The 19,279-nt window shown below is 41.7% G+C and overlaps 1 protein-coding gene across 2 annotated transcripts in view; it reads left to right on the top strand.

Annotated features, from left to right (window-relative positions):
* The first annotated feature begins 1,657 nt into the window (after window positions 1-1,657).
* Window positions 1,658-19,279, top strand: part of crtc3 (CREB regulated transcription coactivator 3) — a 31,467-nt gene continuing 13,845 nt past the window's right edge. For both annotated transcript variants that reach the window (XM_018763639.2, XM_018763637.2), the window contains exons 1-4: window positions 1,658-1,852; window positions 6,260-6,364; window positions 7,154-7,282; window positions 11,987-12,048. In XM_018763639.2, coding sequence (XP_018619155.2) covers window positions 1,721-1,852; window positions 6,260-6,364; window positions 7,154-7,282; window positions 11,987-12,048 — 428 coding nt within the window. In that variant the 5' untranslated portion in view covers window positions 1,658-1,720. The remainder of the gene's footprint in view (window positions 1,853-6,259; window positions 6,365-7,153; window positions 7,283-11,986; window positions 12,049-19,279) is intronic.

Here is a 19,279-nt window from a genome sequence, read left to right as displayed (position 1 = left end):
CTAGATGAAATAAAACCGCTGAAAGTGCATGATTCATGGCAAACCCACGTGTCTCCGAATTAAGATCTTCGGGATTACGGGCAACTTTATGCATTCAAGTTTTGCTTAACGGGACAAACAATTGAACTCAAAATCAAAGCTGCACGTGACCTGTTCGTTATAATTCATGCGATGCATGACCCGAAGCGTAACGCTGCGCGCGCGTCGCTCGCACGCGGTTTCCTGGGACTCTGTGGTGGGCGGCGCCCAGAAGAGCTGCGCTCCTGTGTTACTACAGCCGGGTTCCAGTGATGGTACCGCTTTAAGAGCGCGCTGCTTCCCCCTCGTGGCCACCACATCCAGTTCCGCGCCACTTCGAGTCGAGCTGCGCTCTACGCTGTTCTCACGATGACTTTCTGCTTGAGCAGATTTTAGTGAACGGAACAAGCAGGCGCTCAGGGCTCCGCCTGGACATCGCGCGATGTTCAACGACTGGCGCCGATGAGGGCAACGTGGGAGTGGACGGAAGGCGCACGGGCCCGCTGCAGCTTTGACAGCACGGCGGACGAGACGGATTTCACCGAAGTAGCGCTTTGTCAACGCGGTGGCGGATTTGCTTGGCGATCTGATCGCCATTTGTTCTCCACTTGACTTGCTCGGTCGACGCTTAACAGCGAAGGGCGATTTTTTTTTTCCTCTCTTTTTCTTTTTTTCCCCCCCCCTCCTCCTTCGCCACCTCCCCTCCCTCCTCCTTCCTACGACCTACCTACTCGAGACGGAGACACTTGTTGAAAATTGCCCGATTCCTCGTCGCAAGTTGGGTCGGACTTTCCCGGACACGTTGGTTTGCCTGGTTTGTTCCTGCGGGCTCCCGCCGATGGACGGCTGCGGGCCGCCGCGCTCTCTTCGTCGTCACTCACTGGACGGAAGATCTAAGTGTTTTCACTTGTGACCGCCGAGCCACTTCATTGCGTTTAAATGGATTTCTTCCGTCTCAGCAGCTCGACGCGTTTCTCTGGGTGATTCTTGGTATTTTGTTCGCATTAAGGCGCTTCTCCAGCTCTTTGCCGTGCTGACTTGGCACGCGAACTAAAGAAAAACAAACTTTTCGGGATTGTGGTCGCTGACATGTCGTAATCGGGACATCGACGGCAGCTAGTTAGCAAGCAGCTAGCTACACGGTTTTTGGATAAACATTGACTACGTTTACTGCGCATAATAGGTATTTTCTATTTGCATGGTATTTACTTTACTGGAAGGTCATGTTTAAGGTTGCAACACGAAGGAAATTGTCCTCAGGCAACAGTTGCCTTTCTGGCTAACAAGTTAGAAGAAGCAAAGGGCTGGACGCGTCGTGAATTCGAATATTAAAACTTGGCGACGAAACTAACGACGGACTGTCGACGTGTGGACAATTAGATGACACATTGTGGTCGCTAAGGTTTAAGACCACGACACTTTCACTGTTCTGGTAGGTGGGCGGCTTAAGTTTTGGTGGGGTTTTTTTTTTTTTTTTTTACTACTTCACTACAGATTTTTAGCAAAGCCGGACACAGTACTTTGTATTCACTTTTGGACACCGGCTTCTTTGTGGATTTCCAGAAATGGATTGAAAGAGGGGGACGAAACTGCATTTTTTTTTTTTTTTTTTTTTTTTTTTTTTTCTCCCCCCTCTCCCCCCCAACGATACATTTTTCTCCCCCCAAAGTAAAATTTTGTGAAAGTGTGCGGCCCGCCAAAGATGTCTGCATCCCCGGGCTCGGGTGCCTCGAACCCGCGGAAGTTCAGCGAGAAGATCGCGCTGCATAACCAGAAGCAGGCCGAGGAGACACGGGCCTTCGAGCAGCTCATGACGGACCTCACCGTGTCCAGGGTGAGCAGCAGCCGCCGCCCGCGCCCTTAATCCACGAACAGCCAATTAGAGGCTGAGAGCGTGAGAGCCGCTCCGCGCGACGCTTCTCCGCGTGCAGAGGGCAAAGGGAACGAATCTGGTAACGGGTCACATTCGTGGCCTGTGCTGGGCACCGACGTTCTAACGTTATGAGTATGATATAAGCACACATAAAAATAGAACAGTGTGGTGAAAACAGCATTAAAAAAGGTAAGGTTGAAGAGGGGGTTGAATCCCCGTTGAATTTTTGGGCATTGATATTGCTTATACTGGAGAGGAACTGTATCCTATTCGGGATAAAGTGTGTAGCTGCAGAACAGAAGAGTTGTTAGTGTGTGTGTGTGTGTGTGTGTGTGTGTGTGTGTGTGTGTGTCACACACCCCCATGGGGATTTCGTGATGCTGCGCGAATAAATGTTGGGAAACAATCAGATGATTTATAGGATTTTTTTTTTAAATTTTTAAATAGCATGATAAACAGGGAAAAATATAATTATAACCTTAATTCAAGTTATGCACATTTATCACAGTTTTGGTGTATTTTAATGTAACGGATGGACTTCTGACTTAGGTAAGTCACAATGTGACTTTTTTTTTTAACATCAGTGTCACACTGCCATCTTTTTGCACACAGGCAGTTGTCACTTGTTCCCTCCTGTCATATTCATACTGCTCCCTGTGACATGCCTTTCTCATGCTGTTTTCTTGCATTCCTTTAAATCAAATCACATTACTTGATGCTGGACTATGGGTTTGTGTTAAGGTGGTGTTGGTGTGTAGGTCATGTTTTCAAGGAGAGAGATCTTTTAAAGGTAAGAATCTTGCAGGGCGATTAGAATCTTAAATGACTTCAGATTTTCTGATCATTGCAGCTGGTCATACACTATACAGGCTTTAATTTCTGAATGTGAGTTGTCACTGTCCTTCAAGATGGTATTACAAGATACAGTAATTCGTTGCATGCATTGTTTTTCATGAAGTACAATTTTGTCATTCATTCACGCATGTACGCATCAATGTTTTGAAATCAAGAATGTGGATCAAAATTAGAGGATATACAACAGTTCTTCTAGGAATGTTTCTGGATGTTTGCTCAGTATTCACACAGATTTCCCTCTACTGTTGTGTAATTTTGGTAGATTTGTTTTGGGGGAGTCAAAGTGCAGATTTATATTGGAAGGCTTCACATATTTGGATGATGGCTTCGCAAAATGATGAACCAGAGGTACTGACATGTTTGTCGTACACAATTGTTATAAATGAAATTATTCTGTGACCTGTAACCATCCTGTGAAGTAGAGAGCTTATCCAAATCTGGAGATGTGCTCAGCAAGCCTGACATTTGCCACTTAATGCTGAGCTTTAGTTTAAAATCTCATTGTATGTTTCGGAAAGTAACAAACTTGAATGGAAGTGTTCTGTGTACTTTGAATTTGAGATCCTATTCAGATAGGATTCACTTTCCCAATTTTCACTAATGTCCAGTGGATTATACTTTATTGTGCTGCTGTGCAGTCTCTGCCGACCAGTTGTGCTCAAGGGTTCCTTCTGCTGCTGCCTGATGAGCACAAAACACTGATTTGTAGGGGCATCAGTGACTATCTGTTTCTGCTGTCTTTCCTCTTCAAGTATAATTCTTTCAGAATGGGAACCTTGTTTACTTTTTCACCCACACCAACTGCCATGAGCAAGTTAAGCAGAAGTGCATGAGCTCATCAAGTGAAGTCCCAGAAAACGTAACCTGGTTTTTATGTGCTGCTGTTCCGTTCCAGAGCTGTAGCCAGTGAGATGAATAAATTGGAAGTACATGGTGGTTTATTTACTGGGTAAAACACTGATTGGTCTGCAGTTCACCTTGAAGGCTGGAGAAACCCACATGTGTAGTGAACAAGTGCTATAATAGTGTGCTAAATGTTTGCACTGTTGCTGAGATTCATACTGTGTTGTAATTGCTGTTGTATTCTGAGAGCTTGAAGGGATTCAATGTACATTACTGTGTCCAGAATGCATTAATCATAATGTACTTTAGGAAGGTTTCATAGCTTTGTGATTCGGCATCTAACGTTCTCATTTTGTATATTGATAAGGTGCTGTGTAGCCCTTGAGTTTCGGAACACATTATGGGGGAGTTGATGATTGCTTGTTTGCAATCTGGTCATGCTGCATTTGTTTTCCCTTTTTTTTTTTTCTCTTTCCCCCCCTCCTTCTTCCTAGAGAGCAAGAAGCCATTTTCTATTATAAAATACTGAACTTGGAGGTAAAGGCTAAAAAGTGTTATGATTCCTTTGCTGTTTGTAGGAGTTTAAAAATTCTTGCATAGTTAAAACGATGCATGTTTTTATGGTACATAATTGGTACATTATTTTTGTGGGTTATTTTTTAAAACTAAGCAACAGAGTTTTGAGGAGTGTAGTTTTATATGGAAAAACCAGCAAAATGTCTATTACATTGGGGTTTTTTTATTTTAAATAAATATGACCCTGACTTGGATAAGCAGTTAACAAGCAAGTGATGCTGTTTGTGTGGAGCCTCCCCTTCCCCAGTAAAGTTACTTTAAAGATGATTATGGCTTGTCTAGTGAAAGCTGTTGTACGTATTTTGTTTACCTTAAATATGTGAGATGTGATTCTGAAAATGGAGGGGTTAAAATTGTACATTTCAGAGGAAAATACAAGATTGTTCTTTATTGGGTTTCTGCGTCATTCTCTCTCCAAAATTCCCCACCCCCACTTTCTAATGCTGAGCTGGCTTAGCCTGACATAAATGAACTTTTCTGATAAGGTCTGGTTAGTGACTCTCCTCCTCCAGACAAAGACGGTGGGCTTAAAGGGAATTGTTCCTAAATTCTTCTGGGAAAAGGTTGATTTCAGGATATTATACCACCAAACATCATTTCTGTGCCAGATTTTTTTTTTCTTATTTTTTTTAAATGTTCACTTTCTCATGAATTGCATACTCTGCTTTAATCCAGGACATTTGCCAGAAAAAATTTTTTACTGTTGCACCATGTAATATTGGTTTGAGGGCCTGGACTTCTTATGAATGGAATGCTGAATTTGACAACTTGTAGCGCTCGCTCTTCATTAACTGTGTAAAATGCTCTTTGAGAATCTGACCCCGCCTCCTCAAAAAGGAAGTGTGTAGGCCCTTCAAAGGTTTTTGTGTTTGTCGTAGTTATAATATGCCTAGGGCAAGATATGATACGGATTGTAGTGTTACTGCCAGGTTTCCCCTCTAGCCCATGGGAACACCGTCCTTTGCCAAGATTACCATGGCAATCACTGTCCTTGCCTCTTTTAATGGAGGGACACCAGCCAGTGGGGGATTTGCAGGGATCTAACTTCAGAAGAGCACAGAAAATTGGAAAGTCTCCTGGCAGGTGCCTTGCCCATAACCTCAGTTTCTCCATTCAGAGGAGCTTCAGTGAGACAAGCATGCTGTGTTGATGTCTGTTGGCAAAGCTGATTGTCTCCAGAGGGTTGCCAAGGGAGTTCCTTTCTCTTTTGTCTAACATCTTTGAAAATGGTTGTGAGGGCCGGTAACTGGTTCACTTGACCCACACCTGTGGGCCGAAAAAGGAGTTGGCTAGTGTGGCTGGGAAGCCTCAAATTCAATTATGGTTGCAGTAAGAAAGATAAGGACTTCTTGTTGATGGGCAGAGCCCACCCCCCATTTCAGTTCCTCAGATGGTATTCATGAGAACAAGAGCTGGTGTTTCATAACTGGCTGAGAAATCTTTTAGATATGGAAATTCCACACTTGAAAGTATAATCTAGATTATGTACACTGCACTACATAATGAGAATTTGAGTTTTGTGCTAAAGGCATTAATTTTTCATTTGTTACCACTTGGCTTTTACATGGTTTGTACATGCTTGCTGGCAAAATTCCAGATGATTAAATTGGATATTTTTCATATGTTAAGCACAGAAACCTTCTGTGTTTATCTATAGTCTGTCAAGATCCTTGGAGTTGCTTAGTTTAGTTTGTACAAAGCATCATTTACCTTCTGCTAAAAGGTGGTCTTTCTTAACTCTATAAACCCATTGGAAACATCAAATGAGGTCAGTCTTTGAGATTCAAATTTTGCTCTTTGGTTGACGTGAGCAGGAAACGCCACTAAAATTTGCCTGCTGCTGATGCTACTTGATAATTGAGACTACTTGCCTTAACCATGTTATAAAATGCACAGTCTAATCAGGCTCAGCATTGTTACACCCTGGTGTGAACATATTTTAACTGCTGGAACAAAATGCACCAGCAAGTTTTTAGTACATTTTGTAGTTCTGTTTCAGAAGGGTGTCCCTGGGGTCAACTGGTTCTGGTTCCTAAGAATGACTTCTTGTCCAGCTAACGTCCTTAATTTCTCATCCTCCACTTTCTCCTAAAGGTACAGTTCCAGAAGATTCAGCAGCTCCGTCAGACTCGAGCTCAGTACTATGGCGGCTCATTGCCAAATGTCAACCAGATAAGCAACGTCAGTGCAGACTTTCAGGTGAGTACCTGCGAAGTCAACCTATAAGGACCACAGAGATGCTTCAGCTGTTCTTGTGAGTGTACCAAGCACTAATCCCCTTGTCATCCTTAGCGATAGCCGTTTTGACACTGCTCTCTTAAGAGAGCAGGTAGTGTATTAGTTTTGGCTGTTGCCTTCAGTCTGATAGTGCCTGGTTGAAATCCTCTTCCAGCTGTGCAGCCCTTGCATTGGGTACTTTGAATATCTCCAGTAATACCCTGCTGTATAAACTGGTCAACTATTGTAAAAGTTGCATATCACATCTCTACCTTTCTCAAGCTTTAGTCAGTGGTAGGCTCTTTTCGTGAACTTGATACTCTGTGCAAGTTTATACGCCGAACTGCAGACCTGTATCTATTTCAGTGTTCTCTGGGAATAATCCTTGTGTATAAACTCAAAGTGCTTTTGATAATGGGGCTTGAGGATAATGGCTCTTTGAAACAAAGTGCAGTGATCCCTGAAAGATGAGCTCTGCCAGAAAGCAAACGGAGAAGAGAGCTCACTCTAGCATGTATATCACAGTCTTTCCTTTTGGGGAAACGTATTCCTAGTTATGCCTATTTATTGGACACTATTGCTGTGCCTTAGGTGTTCTTTCACTAAGTGCTGTGTCCTGTGTTACTCCATAAAGTCAAAAGAAGTGGGGACTGTTCTTTGCATATAGCTTAAGAACAGTGAAACTGTGGGGTTTAATTTTTGGAAGTGACAGATAGTTGTACACTAGTTTTTGAAGTGCGGCTGTGACCCGGTGCACTCGTCTCTCCCCAGGGCCCATTTCACTCAGGTCTGGACAGTGTGCGAGGGACCCGCCATCATGGCCTGGTGGAGAGAGTCCATCGAGATCGCAACCGTATCAACTCCCCTCACCGCCGGCCCATGGACAAGCACGGTCGGCAAATATCCTTTACAAGCTGACTGCTGGGTTTAAACCAGCTTGTTCTGGAATTTTTCATGTGCTGTCTACAGGTTTTGTAATGTCTTGCAAACATCAGGAGGTTTTGCTAGTTCAGCCTGTTTGTGAATGTAGCTGTGTGGATGTGTGTTTATGGCTTGGTTTGTACTCACCTCTGCACATGTAGGCAGTGGCCATGTTGGCCCAAGATGCTATAGTGTGTGTTGATAATTGAATGGAAGGCAGCATAGTTCAGCTACCACTAGAGAAGGATGAAGGCACAATGCAGTTTTGAACTAAATAAAGGGTGTTCAGTCTTACTTTCCTCTAGTGTAAAGTGCTTGTTTGACTTTGTATTTTACTGTCCTGATACTCTTTACCTTTATTGCCTAGCTACAAACGGTTACGATTGTGTATCTGCATTTCTTGACTGAAGCCTAGTGTTGCATCCATTGTTGATAGTATAGATAAAATGTTTCTACAATCAGTCATATACCTTCTGAGAAGTTTGGAGACTGAGGGGAAATTGACTACACACACTTGTATTTCCACAAGTTATTTTACCTCGTTTCAGGAGGTCCTTTCATGTGCTTGCCTTTAAGTATGTATCTTTATGTGGAGCAGAAACAAAGCTGATGCATTCAGAAATTATATTCCCAGTTTTTTCTTTGCCATTTTTGTGTTTCCATGGGAACCAGAACCTGGGGATGAATTGATAAAGAGAACCAATCACTCCACTATAGCAGCTGTTTCCTGTCTCTGGCTCCAAAGGAGTCTGCAGGAGTTAACCCATCTGCCACTACAGATTGGAAAGTACAGGATAACATTCAGAACTGCGTAGTTATTTAAGCGTGCCAGTGCTTGACATCATGCTCCTTAGCTTTGGGTAATCCCACTCTAGAATACTAAAGCCCAACTTGATCGGTCATCCAGAACGAAAAGCTTACTTTATGTATGCAGAGCCCTTGCCAGTGATTGTGGTGCTCGTTTAGTGGCCCATTGTTTCTGGCAGAGTTGTAGCCAAATATCTAATGGATGAACAAATTTCTGTCCCACCTACTAACCTAGATCCATCTCTTAATCCCTGTTTTTATTGGCATTCTTGTTCTCCAAGAATTACACGTTAAACTGTAGATTCTGGTTGGGGGTCAGTTTTGCACTCAAGATCACATGCTATACTGGAATGAGTTTTCTCAGCTTTTAGTGGCATGTGGCTTCTCAATGTTATAATTTTGGTAGTCAGTTGAAAAATTAATTGTCCCCTTTTCAATTTGTTTCTTTTATAGTAGGGCACCTACACTTGGCTTCCTGAGTCCAGCCTCAAATCAAGTGCAGCTGTTTACAACCTACCCAAAAGTGTTTCCCCTTGTACAAACACAACTTATTTATGAACTTTTAGGTTTACAGTTGTACTTGCAGCTTTCAGTCATGAGTTACTTCGTTTTAATGTAGTCTCATGGGCTTATTTTATTTGGAATGCACAAAATTGGGTTTGGATTCCCTTGTGCTCGTTTCCAGGAAAATGCATGGTGCTTCAGTTCTCGGACTTCTATGATCATTGCGGAAGGAATCATCTTGTTTTCAGGAGGAAATTCAGTTATGCTTGAAATGGTAAGGGATCATAGATACATCTAACAGTCCTCTGTAGCGCTTGATGATGATATGATCTGGGATTAGTGAGAACTGAATGAATTAACACATCTACTTTGCTATCCTTCAACAGAGGGAGAAAAGCTGTATTCTCCTGGCCTCCTGAAGGCAAGCCGGTGTTTGTATATAAAGAAATAAGATGCCCTGTGAGGGGCAGCCTGAGAAACACGGTAATTTGCATTAGCTGCAGCATATGATCTTCACACCAGGAGAGGAAGGCGGCGAGGCGCTGCATCTAAAGCCAGAATTCGATTTCATCCGTTTTGTTTTAAGCACCAGATGTCCCTCACGGCCGAGGCTTGTTTTTCACAAATCAGTTTAACTGTGTCTGCCAAGATTAGGCGGGCTCTGACAGTGAGCTGTAGTGCACACATCGACCGTAGCCCTTTGCTGTACCTCCCTCTCCTACACTCAGTTGTTTGCAATAAACGTCCCCATTTAATGTAAATGATAGCCGTGTTTTAGATGTTTCAGGTATTCCCGTTTTTAAATTTTTGGAGTTTTTAGTCAGAAGTGGAAAAAGAAGGCTCTTCTGCTATTTCTCTGTGGGTGTAATGATGACCACCACATTCTTGCTCTGTTAGAAGCAAAAGGCTAATTCAAACCAAGGATAACTTTTCTCTAATCCTTGACTTGTGTCTTTAAGCTACAGGAATACACGTGTCATCCCTTTGTACTGTGTATAAGCATTTGTGTGTCTCATTTTGTCATTTTTCTGTGTCTACTTCCCCCCCCATAGCTTCAAGTTATACAGACTTTTAGTTGTATTTATTCAAATTCAACTGGAAATTTCACCAGAATAAGATTTGTGCTTCTACTCCAGAGTGGTTCTTTGAGGACCAGTCAGATTCAAACTTTTTTTTTTTAATACTCAGTAGTTTTTCTGTGTATGTACTCTCTTGATGAAAGTGATACTGGTGGCAGCACTTGAAGTTCCTCACAGCTTCAGCAAAATTTAGTTTTTCCAAGACAGAGCAGATGTTTGAAAGTGCCACACTTTATCTCCTCTGTGTCTCATGCCTTGCATGTAATGCAAGGAATTGCATGCAGTCAGTGGCAAGAGATTGATAATATACTCTTGTTTCTCTGACCTTTTGATTCAGGCACATTTATTGTTCATTCAGTCTGAATGGAGACTTATGTTTCTTTTTTCCCCAATTCCAAAAGTTCATATTCTTTGGTTTTGTACCCATGCCCCTAATTCTGGTAAGACCAGGTACATTTTAAATTAATATGGATTGCTGATTTTCTCATTCATTACACATGTGCATATATTGTTTTTACCCATACAAACTGAGAGGCAAGTAACTCTTTGAATTTAAGCTAATGTAAGTTCTTGGCTGCTAGCTAGATAAATTACATTGCAATTAAAATTATTCTCCCCTCTTTCTTCTCCCCCCCCCCCCCATATGGAGATAAGAGCCAGTCAATGGGAAATGGACTAGATAATAGAAGATTAGATATGTTTGAATTCTTATGGAAAGAATAAGCTTTCTACAAGTGAAATTATATAGATCAAGAGGATATCTTCATACTTTGTTATTCACAATACTCAAACCAATATTGCAGCTATGTATCAGTATTTTAGTGGGTCTTTACCATAAATTGTTAAACCCAAGTACAACAAGTTTTCCAATCCATCAGAAATTTTTGTCAAATATAGTGCGTTAAAAAGCCATTCATATTACTATAGAATTAGCTGCCAAATACAGATGGGAGTATATGGCATTACCAGAACATAATCAAGCAAAATTATTTCATTAAACTAAACAGTAGTTTTCCGTTCCTGTTGACCACGGTACTTATGAACTGTTAATGCTAAAATTTAAGCTTCGTCTCTTCTCGGGCCGTGAAACAAATGATTATTTTTGTCTTTGTTAACCACGTGCATGTGGCCTTTTACCTACCATTTGCTGTTAGTGTAACTCGGGTAAAGACACCTGTCGACTTACGCAAATAGACTTCTTCGACCTGCTATGTAAGTTGAAATTTGCATATGTCGGCTTCTCCCTTCCCCTCCGTTACAGAGCCAAGCCTTCATGTTTGTTGCAAACATGGGTATAAAAGTTACACAATATAATTCTCTAGTAAATGTTAGACATTAAGTACTATGACCTAGGCCTAGTCAATGAGAATCTTTACATTTCTATAAAGCATAAATGTAAAAAGACTACTACATACGGTACGTGTACACTGTTGTACTGTGTGCGCATACCTTATGTCTAGTAGTATGCTGGCGCACAGGAGGGTGCTGTTTTTCCATCTGTTGTTGCATTTTGTTTGTTCATTGTTTTCGTGCTAGCTGTTCCTTTCATGTGGTCCTTTATACGTGCAACATCCTTCTGTATCATATTTAGTTGATATGGCTAAACCTTGTTCCCATGCTATGGACGATATTTGTCCACCTTCATTCTTCCTTATGTTTACTTTCGTCCCCAAATCAACTGCTGTTTGCTTACAAGACGGTTCTCGTTTTTCTTCAAGCACACGTTTACCACCAGGCATTCTAAATAATGAAAAGGGTAGAAAATATGCTGGAAAAGCTCTACATTAATGAGAAGAAATACATTCACAGCTCAAAACATGCAAGAACTTTTTACGTAAATCCGAATTTCCATAAGTAATATGTAAGTAGAGATGTCTGTACTATATAGCTATACTGTATAGCAATTTGTGGAACTGAAATATTGATTCTCATCTGGTAGGTAGCTGTTCTCTATTTTGCAAAGAATAGCACGTATCAGGAAAACAAAGGAGGGAAAGGATGGGTGTCAATGACCTAGTTCTTTTTTTTTAAAAAAAAAAAAAAAAAAAAGTTCACTAGTTGGGAAATCATTTTCATTGCTGTTAAGGTAACTATGAACATATTATTGTTGACTCTTGAATGTTTGCTCAAATTAAGAATGTTTTAATTGCTTAATGCTGCTCTACCTGAATTAACCTGTAGCACTTCTTGTAATCATTCATGTTTGTTTTATCCTGTTGGTTATGGTTACTTTTTTTTGGAGGAAAAGCATTCTTGTACTGTATCTGGTCCATTATTTCCTTGACACTTCTACGTGGACAGCTCCCCATATGGAACTGTGTACCTTTCACCCCCTCCGGACAACAGTTGGCGAAGGTAAATGTCCCCTCCTCCCTGCACCCCCCCCCCCTCCCCCCACATTGCCCTAGAAAGGGCATAATTGACAATTCACGGGAATTCCATAAATCTGGCAACCATTGTATAGTGTAGGTTAAAGTAATGCAGAGTCCCTGGGCACTTTGGAAATGTTGTGAATCTCAGCACTGCCTGCTAGTGCACTCCAGTGACTGCAGTTAGTGAGGCCTTCATACTTCAGGCCTTGCCAAGGTGGAAGTCCAAGCTTGAATTTCACAAAAAAAAAAATAACTTAAGCTTCTGAACTGAAATCCAGTTGTGATGGGTATATGTCATATTCTAATAATGACAAGTTTCCTGTGTCTTTATGCCTGACACAAATGTTCATTATCTTTGCGCATACAAGCTTCAAAGTTTAGGTCTGATGCAGCTGTGTTTTGCCTGGGGAAAGTTGAACATAGATGACAGTGGTAGTTTTTCCTCCCTCAAAGGTCAATGGGATGGAGCAGTAGTAACTGTGTTCTGTCCAAGGTAGGCAAAATAGACTCAGTGCTGTAAAACCACACACCCTACAGTGAATTTGTGGTTATAATGCTTTTAAAAATTGCAAGATTATTTGATTCAGCCCCACCATTAATTCATGTATATTTAGTGGAGTATTTTTTTTTTTAAATCCTTGTTTTATGATTGTAGTTACAAGTTGTTCACAATACCATGTCCCTCTCAGCACAGGTGTGCCTAAATCTCCAAACAGGACACCTGGCCACCAAACACAGAGATAGCATCCCTTAGCTCTGTTTACTTCACAAGTTGTTAAACAGAGCGGTTGTACACCCTCTGTTGCTGGTTCAGTGTCACTTGCATGTATGAGCTGTTACTGTGACCTGACATGATTTTAGTTTTGTGCCATCTGTTTAAATTCTTGATGATGATTTTAGTATTTAAAATATTTGTAATTCCTTGTATAAATTCAGTCATTTGACAATGGCAAATGAAATAGTCCTTGAACTAATTCCCAGAACAGTTGCAGTAGAAAGTTAAATATTGATCAGTGTTGCTATCTTTTAAAAGAAGCATGTTGGTGGAGAAAGAATACCCTTCATAACAAGGGAGTGCATTTCACACATAAACTGTAGCGTGAATGTTTGACAGGTAAAAGTGCCATCCTGTGAATGCGATCCACCCATACATTAGAATTTTGTAAAAGTAACCTGCTAATCATATTGGTGGTGGTTGTGCAGAATCCTCCCTTGGTTCCCCCCCCCCCCATAGTCTGTATCCTGACTTCTTCATTAAGTGTGCTACTGCAGCACCACATACCATGTACCTGTATAACCACATACCATATACAATCCTATAACCCCTGTACACCAGAGCAGCCTGATGTATAAAGGTACTGGAGCTTGTCAGTTTTTGGTCCCCCCCCCCCCCTTCTGTGGATGACTTGTTTCAGTGCCAGTTTATAGTCGGTCTTTAAATTCTCTTGGGTAAGTAAATGTATTTTGTGTTTTTTATGGATATATTGTTTACTAGTTTTTGGTTTTTGTTTTACTGAGTCATTTCATTATTATAGTTATTCGGTCTTCAAGTATAAAACTTTGTTTAGGGTAATGTATGCACTGAACTGTTTTTTTTGTGTGTATGTGCGCAGTCTTCCTGTGCCAGAGCTCCTGGTGAACAACCAGTACTAACAAGCATTTCTTTCTGATTCTAACCTGCCTTTCCTCATCCAGGACAGTCTTCAATAGCTGCTGATCTGATCATTCTCTCCCCCCACTTTGTGTATTACTAACTTGGGCTCCTCTCCAGTGGCCAGGCCCTGCCTGCTGGAACAGGTTGTGTTCATGGTGTGCGCATTCTGCCTCCTCATGACCAGATCCCAAACCAGGATGCTTGGGATGAAGTCTAAAGTGTTGTGGTCTATCTCAATGAGCCATTCTTGCGTCTGTCTCAGACCTTGTTTTTACTCTTACCTTTTGACTATAAGAGGGAGGGCCTTATTGCCACTCCCTCATCCCGTTCCAAAGCATGTGCCATGGCAGCCAATTCATTGTTGGCTTGGCTCATCAGCCCGGACTCTTGCATTCTCTTGTTGTTGTTGTTGAAGTGTTTTTAAAGGAAGGACTCTGCTCACTCCAGACTCAAAGACCTGGAATTGGTCTGTTAATGTTACGGTGGGATTTAAACAACTGATGTTCTGAGAAAAGTTTACCATCTTGCAAAAAATGTTGCCTGGTTATGAATAATTGTAAATTCTCTATAGGACATTTAGTTCAGACATCAGGAGGACAAACTAGGTAGACTGATAAAGGGAAGAGCAGTAGACTAGCTCTCAGGGCAATAAAATAGCAGCTGAAAAAAAGTCTGGCATACAGGCAAGCTATGAGAGCAGAGTGTGGAGGTAGGAAGTGTGGGGTGACAAATTAGAGCAAACACAAGAGGGAGTGTTCCTAGTGATAGAGAGATGACTATTGCAGTCTACATGCGCTAGATGCAATCTGCCCAAAACAGATCCTCACCCCATCAGATTGCGTATGTGCTACAGAAAAATACCAATGCTTGGTCTATAGGTTGGCCATTGTATGTTCCCCAGAGGCCAGAAAAAGAGATGGTTGAATATTGCTGTTAGTTTAGTAAGCTGCCTGTCGGTGCCCAAGTGTGCCAGCCCATTGTGTCTAGAGCTTACAGGACTATGATTGCTGCTTCTAATCAGTTTTGAAGCTGGGAACCAGTATGCCATTGTGCCAAAACCATATGAGAGTTAAAATACGGGTCCAGAGCCTTTATAATCAGTTCCTTCATGAAGGGTGTTGCTGTGAAATTGGTTGTTTGCATATTTGTCCTCTGCTCATAATGAAAAATCATTTAAAAATGCTTTGGTGAGTAAGGTTAGGCAGCCTTCAAATGGTTTGTGGATGGGAAAAAGTTTTGAAGTAACTTTAGTCCCCCAGAGAGGAGAGAACTACCAAAATACAGGACTATAAAGAGAATTCCAGCAATGGGAGAAGGCTATTGTGTTGTAATTAATATTACATATGTTGTATAGCCACAGGCGTATGCTGGAATAAGACATGTATAGTCACTGGAAGGTCTTTGGATGCAAAACTAATTTTAGCATTTTGCTGATCTTCCCCCAGAGACCCCATGTCAAACTGGTATCTGGTTGGGGCAGAACTGCCCTGGGCTTGGACCAGGACAGGGCTCTGAATGTATCCCTGTGGAGAGCAGCTGTGTAGGGTCACTAGCAAGGGTCAGCATCATTTTCCCAGTCCCACGGTCCACCCCCCGCCCTTCCCCCCCCTTCCTTGTTGGTTTGAGATAGCCCTTCCTTCCTTGTGAGCAATGGGTCCTAAAAGGCATTTTTCACTTATTGTTGGAAGTGAGAAAATTGCCTGTCTGGAACAGTCACACGATTGCCTTGTCTAGCATCTCGAAGCTGTTGGTTTGCCATAACTGAGCATCTTTGTTCCAAAGCAGTCTTTCATGCAACAAATCATCTCAGCATGATGCTGTTTGCAAGGAGTAACCCAGTTGGTATATTCTGTAGTGGTAGATTAACACGTTATTTTTAAAAAAAAAAAAAAAAAAAATTTTTATGCTAGTAGTCTGCTTTATACTCTTGGTGTTTGCCTTAATCATTATCTTAATTTAAGGACATTTACTTACAGAAGTGCTTTACATGGATGGCAAGTGGAGAAATGTCTTAAGGCATGTGTGCTGAGCCTTAGTGCAGTTGTCTGGAGGAGTCAGCTATTTGGCATGTATGTGAAATAAACTGAGTGTCAGCAGACATACCAAGAAGTCGGCTGCATTTGCAGATCTGTCCAAAGTGGGATATGGTTATCTCCCAGTCCAGCATGCTTGTACAAAGTTGTGATGTTCTGCTTCTCAAAACTCATGTTCTTTTTATTCACCCCCTTTTTCCACTTAACTGTAAAAATCTTCCTGATTGCATTACTCGTGCATTGTTCCTCCTAAGGCTCAGGGAATAACACGCCTTAAGACGTTGCCCTCTGCAGGTGGGAAGGTGATTGGCAGGCTGTTTAGAGTTGAGTGACAGGTTGGCAGCACTTAAACTCCCAAAACTCTAACTCCAGCATCTTTCTTCCATGTAGTGCTTTTATTAACAGTTAAATTATCATGCAATGTGTAGAACAGGTTATTTGTATGTCTGTCTAGTTAGTTCCTTAATGACAATATATTGTCAGTATTCTCTAACATGACAGTGGTACACTGTACTATGTTTGTTAGTGTAGGATAATCGAATAATGCTTTAGTTACTAATAACACAGTAGTTTGGACTCAGTTGATTAGTGAGCTTCATCTTGCATTAATTAATATGTAGCAGCAGCCTTGTCGTGCAAAGGCATCTACATGTGAAAGTCCAGAGGTAGTCTACTATTATTTGAGTTCGAGTTGTCCTTATGCTGTTCTGTGAGGTGTCATGTCCTGAAAATGTCTGAGTTCTCTGTAGCACCCTGACCAAGTGTTATTGTGGCAGACTCTGGAACTGCCAGTCTGTTGTGAAAAAAGCTGACTTCATCCCTGCCTGTGCCTCTCACTGGACCTTCTAGCCCTGACTGAAATGTGGATCACCCCAGAAAATACTGTCTCACTCAGAGCCATCTTAAATTTGCTTTTTCTCACACCTTGTCTCTCTGGCAGTATTGGAAGCACAGGCTTGCTCATTTTTCCCCAGTGGGAATATTTAGTCCTCTTTCATGATCTGTCCTCTTTTGAATTCCATGTTTTCTCTATTGTTGCCCTGGTCATACTCTTAATGGTCATTCTCTCACTCTCCCTTCTGGTTGCTCTTAGGAGACCTTGAAATGTAATTGAATTTCCTCCCAGAGGACAACATTCCTGGGTGACTTCATCTTACATGTTGCAGACATTTACACAAGCCTTCTGTCACTCCTGCAGTCCTTTGACATTTCCATTCCTCTGCCTTCTGCTACTTCCTAGGCAGGCCAACTAAATCTTCTGCAGAAACTGGCTTTCCTGTTCTTTACACCACTCACCTTTTTGTTTCTGACCATTTCTTCATCATTGGTTGCTGACTTCCATCAGCATTACCATCTTCCCTGTTCCCTCTGTCACATTCTGCTGTAATTTAAAACTTCTCTGCTTATTAAACTCCCTTCAAGCCACTGCACAGTTCTCAGAGTTGGCCACAGCCAATGAAACTAATGACTTTCCCTTTAAGAAATGCTTTCTGGACCTAAATTCAGTACAGAATTACCCTGTCTTCTCCCTTTCTTCAAATTCTGAGAAGTGCATCTTACAACCAGTTACCTGCACTCAGTCAGAATGATCTCCTTGAGGCCTGTGATCTGGATTAAAAGTAGGCTTCTCTACCAGGACTGTTCTGATACTCTACTCAGCTAGAGCAGTCTCCCTTTCCTTGGTCCTCATTCTCTCAACCTCTCTTCAGCATTTGATACTGTCAACCACTGGGTTCCACTTGCCTCTTTTGAATTGTGTGGCCTCAGAGGAACAGCACTAAAATGGTTTGAGCCCTACCTCTTATCTTACCAGGGGGTCTGACATGGCTCTTTGCCTTCTCAGCCTTTTTCAGCTGGGCTCCTGTAGGAATCAGTAGCGGGTCCTAAACTCTTATCAAAGGAAAGGTGCAGATTAATTATATCATTACCCCTCTCCCAGATTCTCACTAGTGGTAGGGTGATACCTACTCTTCTTTTCCTTCTACCCCTACAGTCATCCTTCAGTATTGTTCCTTTCATCTCATATGTTTGGGTGACTGATCATTACAACTCCCCCTGTCAAACAGCTCCTTCACCTCCATGGTGGTCTATCTGCCTATTGGAAACTCACTAGAAAACTGGACAACTCACCCACTTCACCTGCATCTGTTGGATAACTTGCATTTCTGCCTCTCCAATCATTGATGCCATAACCTGGTCTTGCAGATCCGTCTTGCATAACATCCACAGGATTACCTTTATCTTGCAATACATTCTTCACAATTTCTGCTACAGGTTATGGTGATATCCTGTCTAGTCTACTCTAGACCTCTCAGCTGTTCCTGTGGAAGTTGTTTGCCACCCAAGTGCTCCTATGAATCACCCTTCCTATAGCTGCCTCTGTCAACTTGAAGACCCTGCTTATGGCTTGCAAGACCATCAGCTAGTCTGTTTGCTGATACTTACAGGGCCTGAGTACACTTAAATAAATAAATAAATTAAATAAATAATAAAATAAAAACTTGAGTGAATGTTAAACACTGCCATCTTTTGTATCCCCTGTGCTATCCAAAGAGTTGAGGAAACAAAGCTAGAGTTACAGGCTTTCTTCTAATCCTTGTACGATTTAGAATATAGGATCAGAGTACTTAAGACTTTTCCTGGCATACATTGCACTATGACTAACAGGTGTGAACTGGAGGTTTTCCTTTTGCACAGAGGATAAAATCATTCTTGTTCAACTTCAGCCCCTTGCTGAATGTAGAAGGAACATTAATTTTATTCCACTACTGTTCTGTATAACATTTTACCAGCTATGAGGGAGAGCTTGAACTAGTAGCAACTTTTTTCCTACTTTAAACTCCCCCCATTTTGCAATTGGTACCTTCGACTTCATAGAATGAAGGCTCCTTTTCTAAGCGTTCCTAGTTATAAGCAAATGTAATTAATATGCTAGCATATACCTGAGCTTTGTCACACTAAGATGGACCTTACAAGAGAGACATTTCGATTCAAAATAGTCACCTTTGTGAAACTGAACGCCAGACGGACAAGCTACCCACCCGTATTTGCCCTCGTTTAGCCTGCATACTTAAGTTGGCAGATAGGTTCTTGCCAGCACATGCACGACTATCACATCTCAAGACTCATCTGTAATAGCAATGCGCACTCAAGCAAAAGTTTTAAAATGCTAAAAGCTGAAAAGCTAAAGGAAGCCATATGTAAAATTTGGAAGTGATAAATGCATATAATTCTCAATCTAATATGAATTACTGATTTATCACATATTAAAACTTTATAGTTGGGCAAGAGGGGTTCGTAAATGATTGTTCTGTTAGGTAGTGATCAAATAATGGTGTACGCACATACTGACTGAAACCGCTTGCCCCAAGGGGGGAGTCGCAAGGCACCCCAAGCAGGACTTGAACAACACACCCACCAGAGAGCAGGCACAGGCCAAACCCCCTGCACCACCCCTCCCCCCAAATAATAAACTTTCTAAAATATATTTAAAAATAGCTCTTCAAATCTCTTTACAAGAAAGAAAA

The sequence above is a fragment of the Scleropages formosus genome, chromosome 11 (assembly GCF_900964775.1).
Source record: "Scleropages formosus chromosome 11, fSclFor1.1, whole genome shotgun sequence".
Lineage (NCBI taxonomy): Eukaryota > Metazoa > Chordata > Actinopteri > Osteoglossiformes > Osteoglossidae > Scleropages > Scleropages formosus.
The sequence above is the reverse complement of the archived record's forward strand: the minus strand, read 5'-3'. Positions and strand labels throughout refer to the sequence as shown.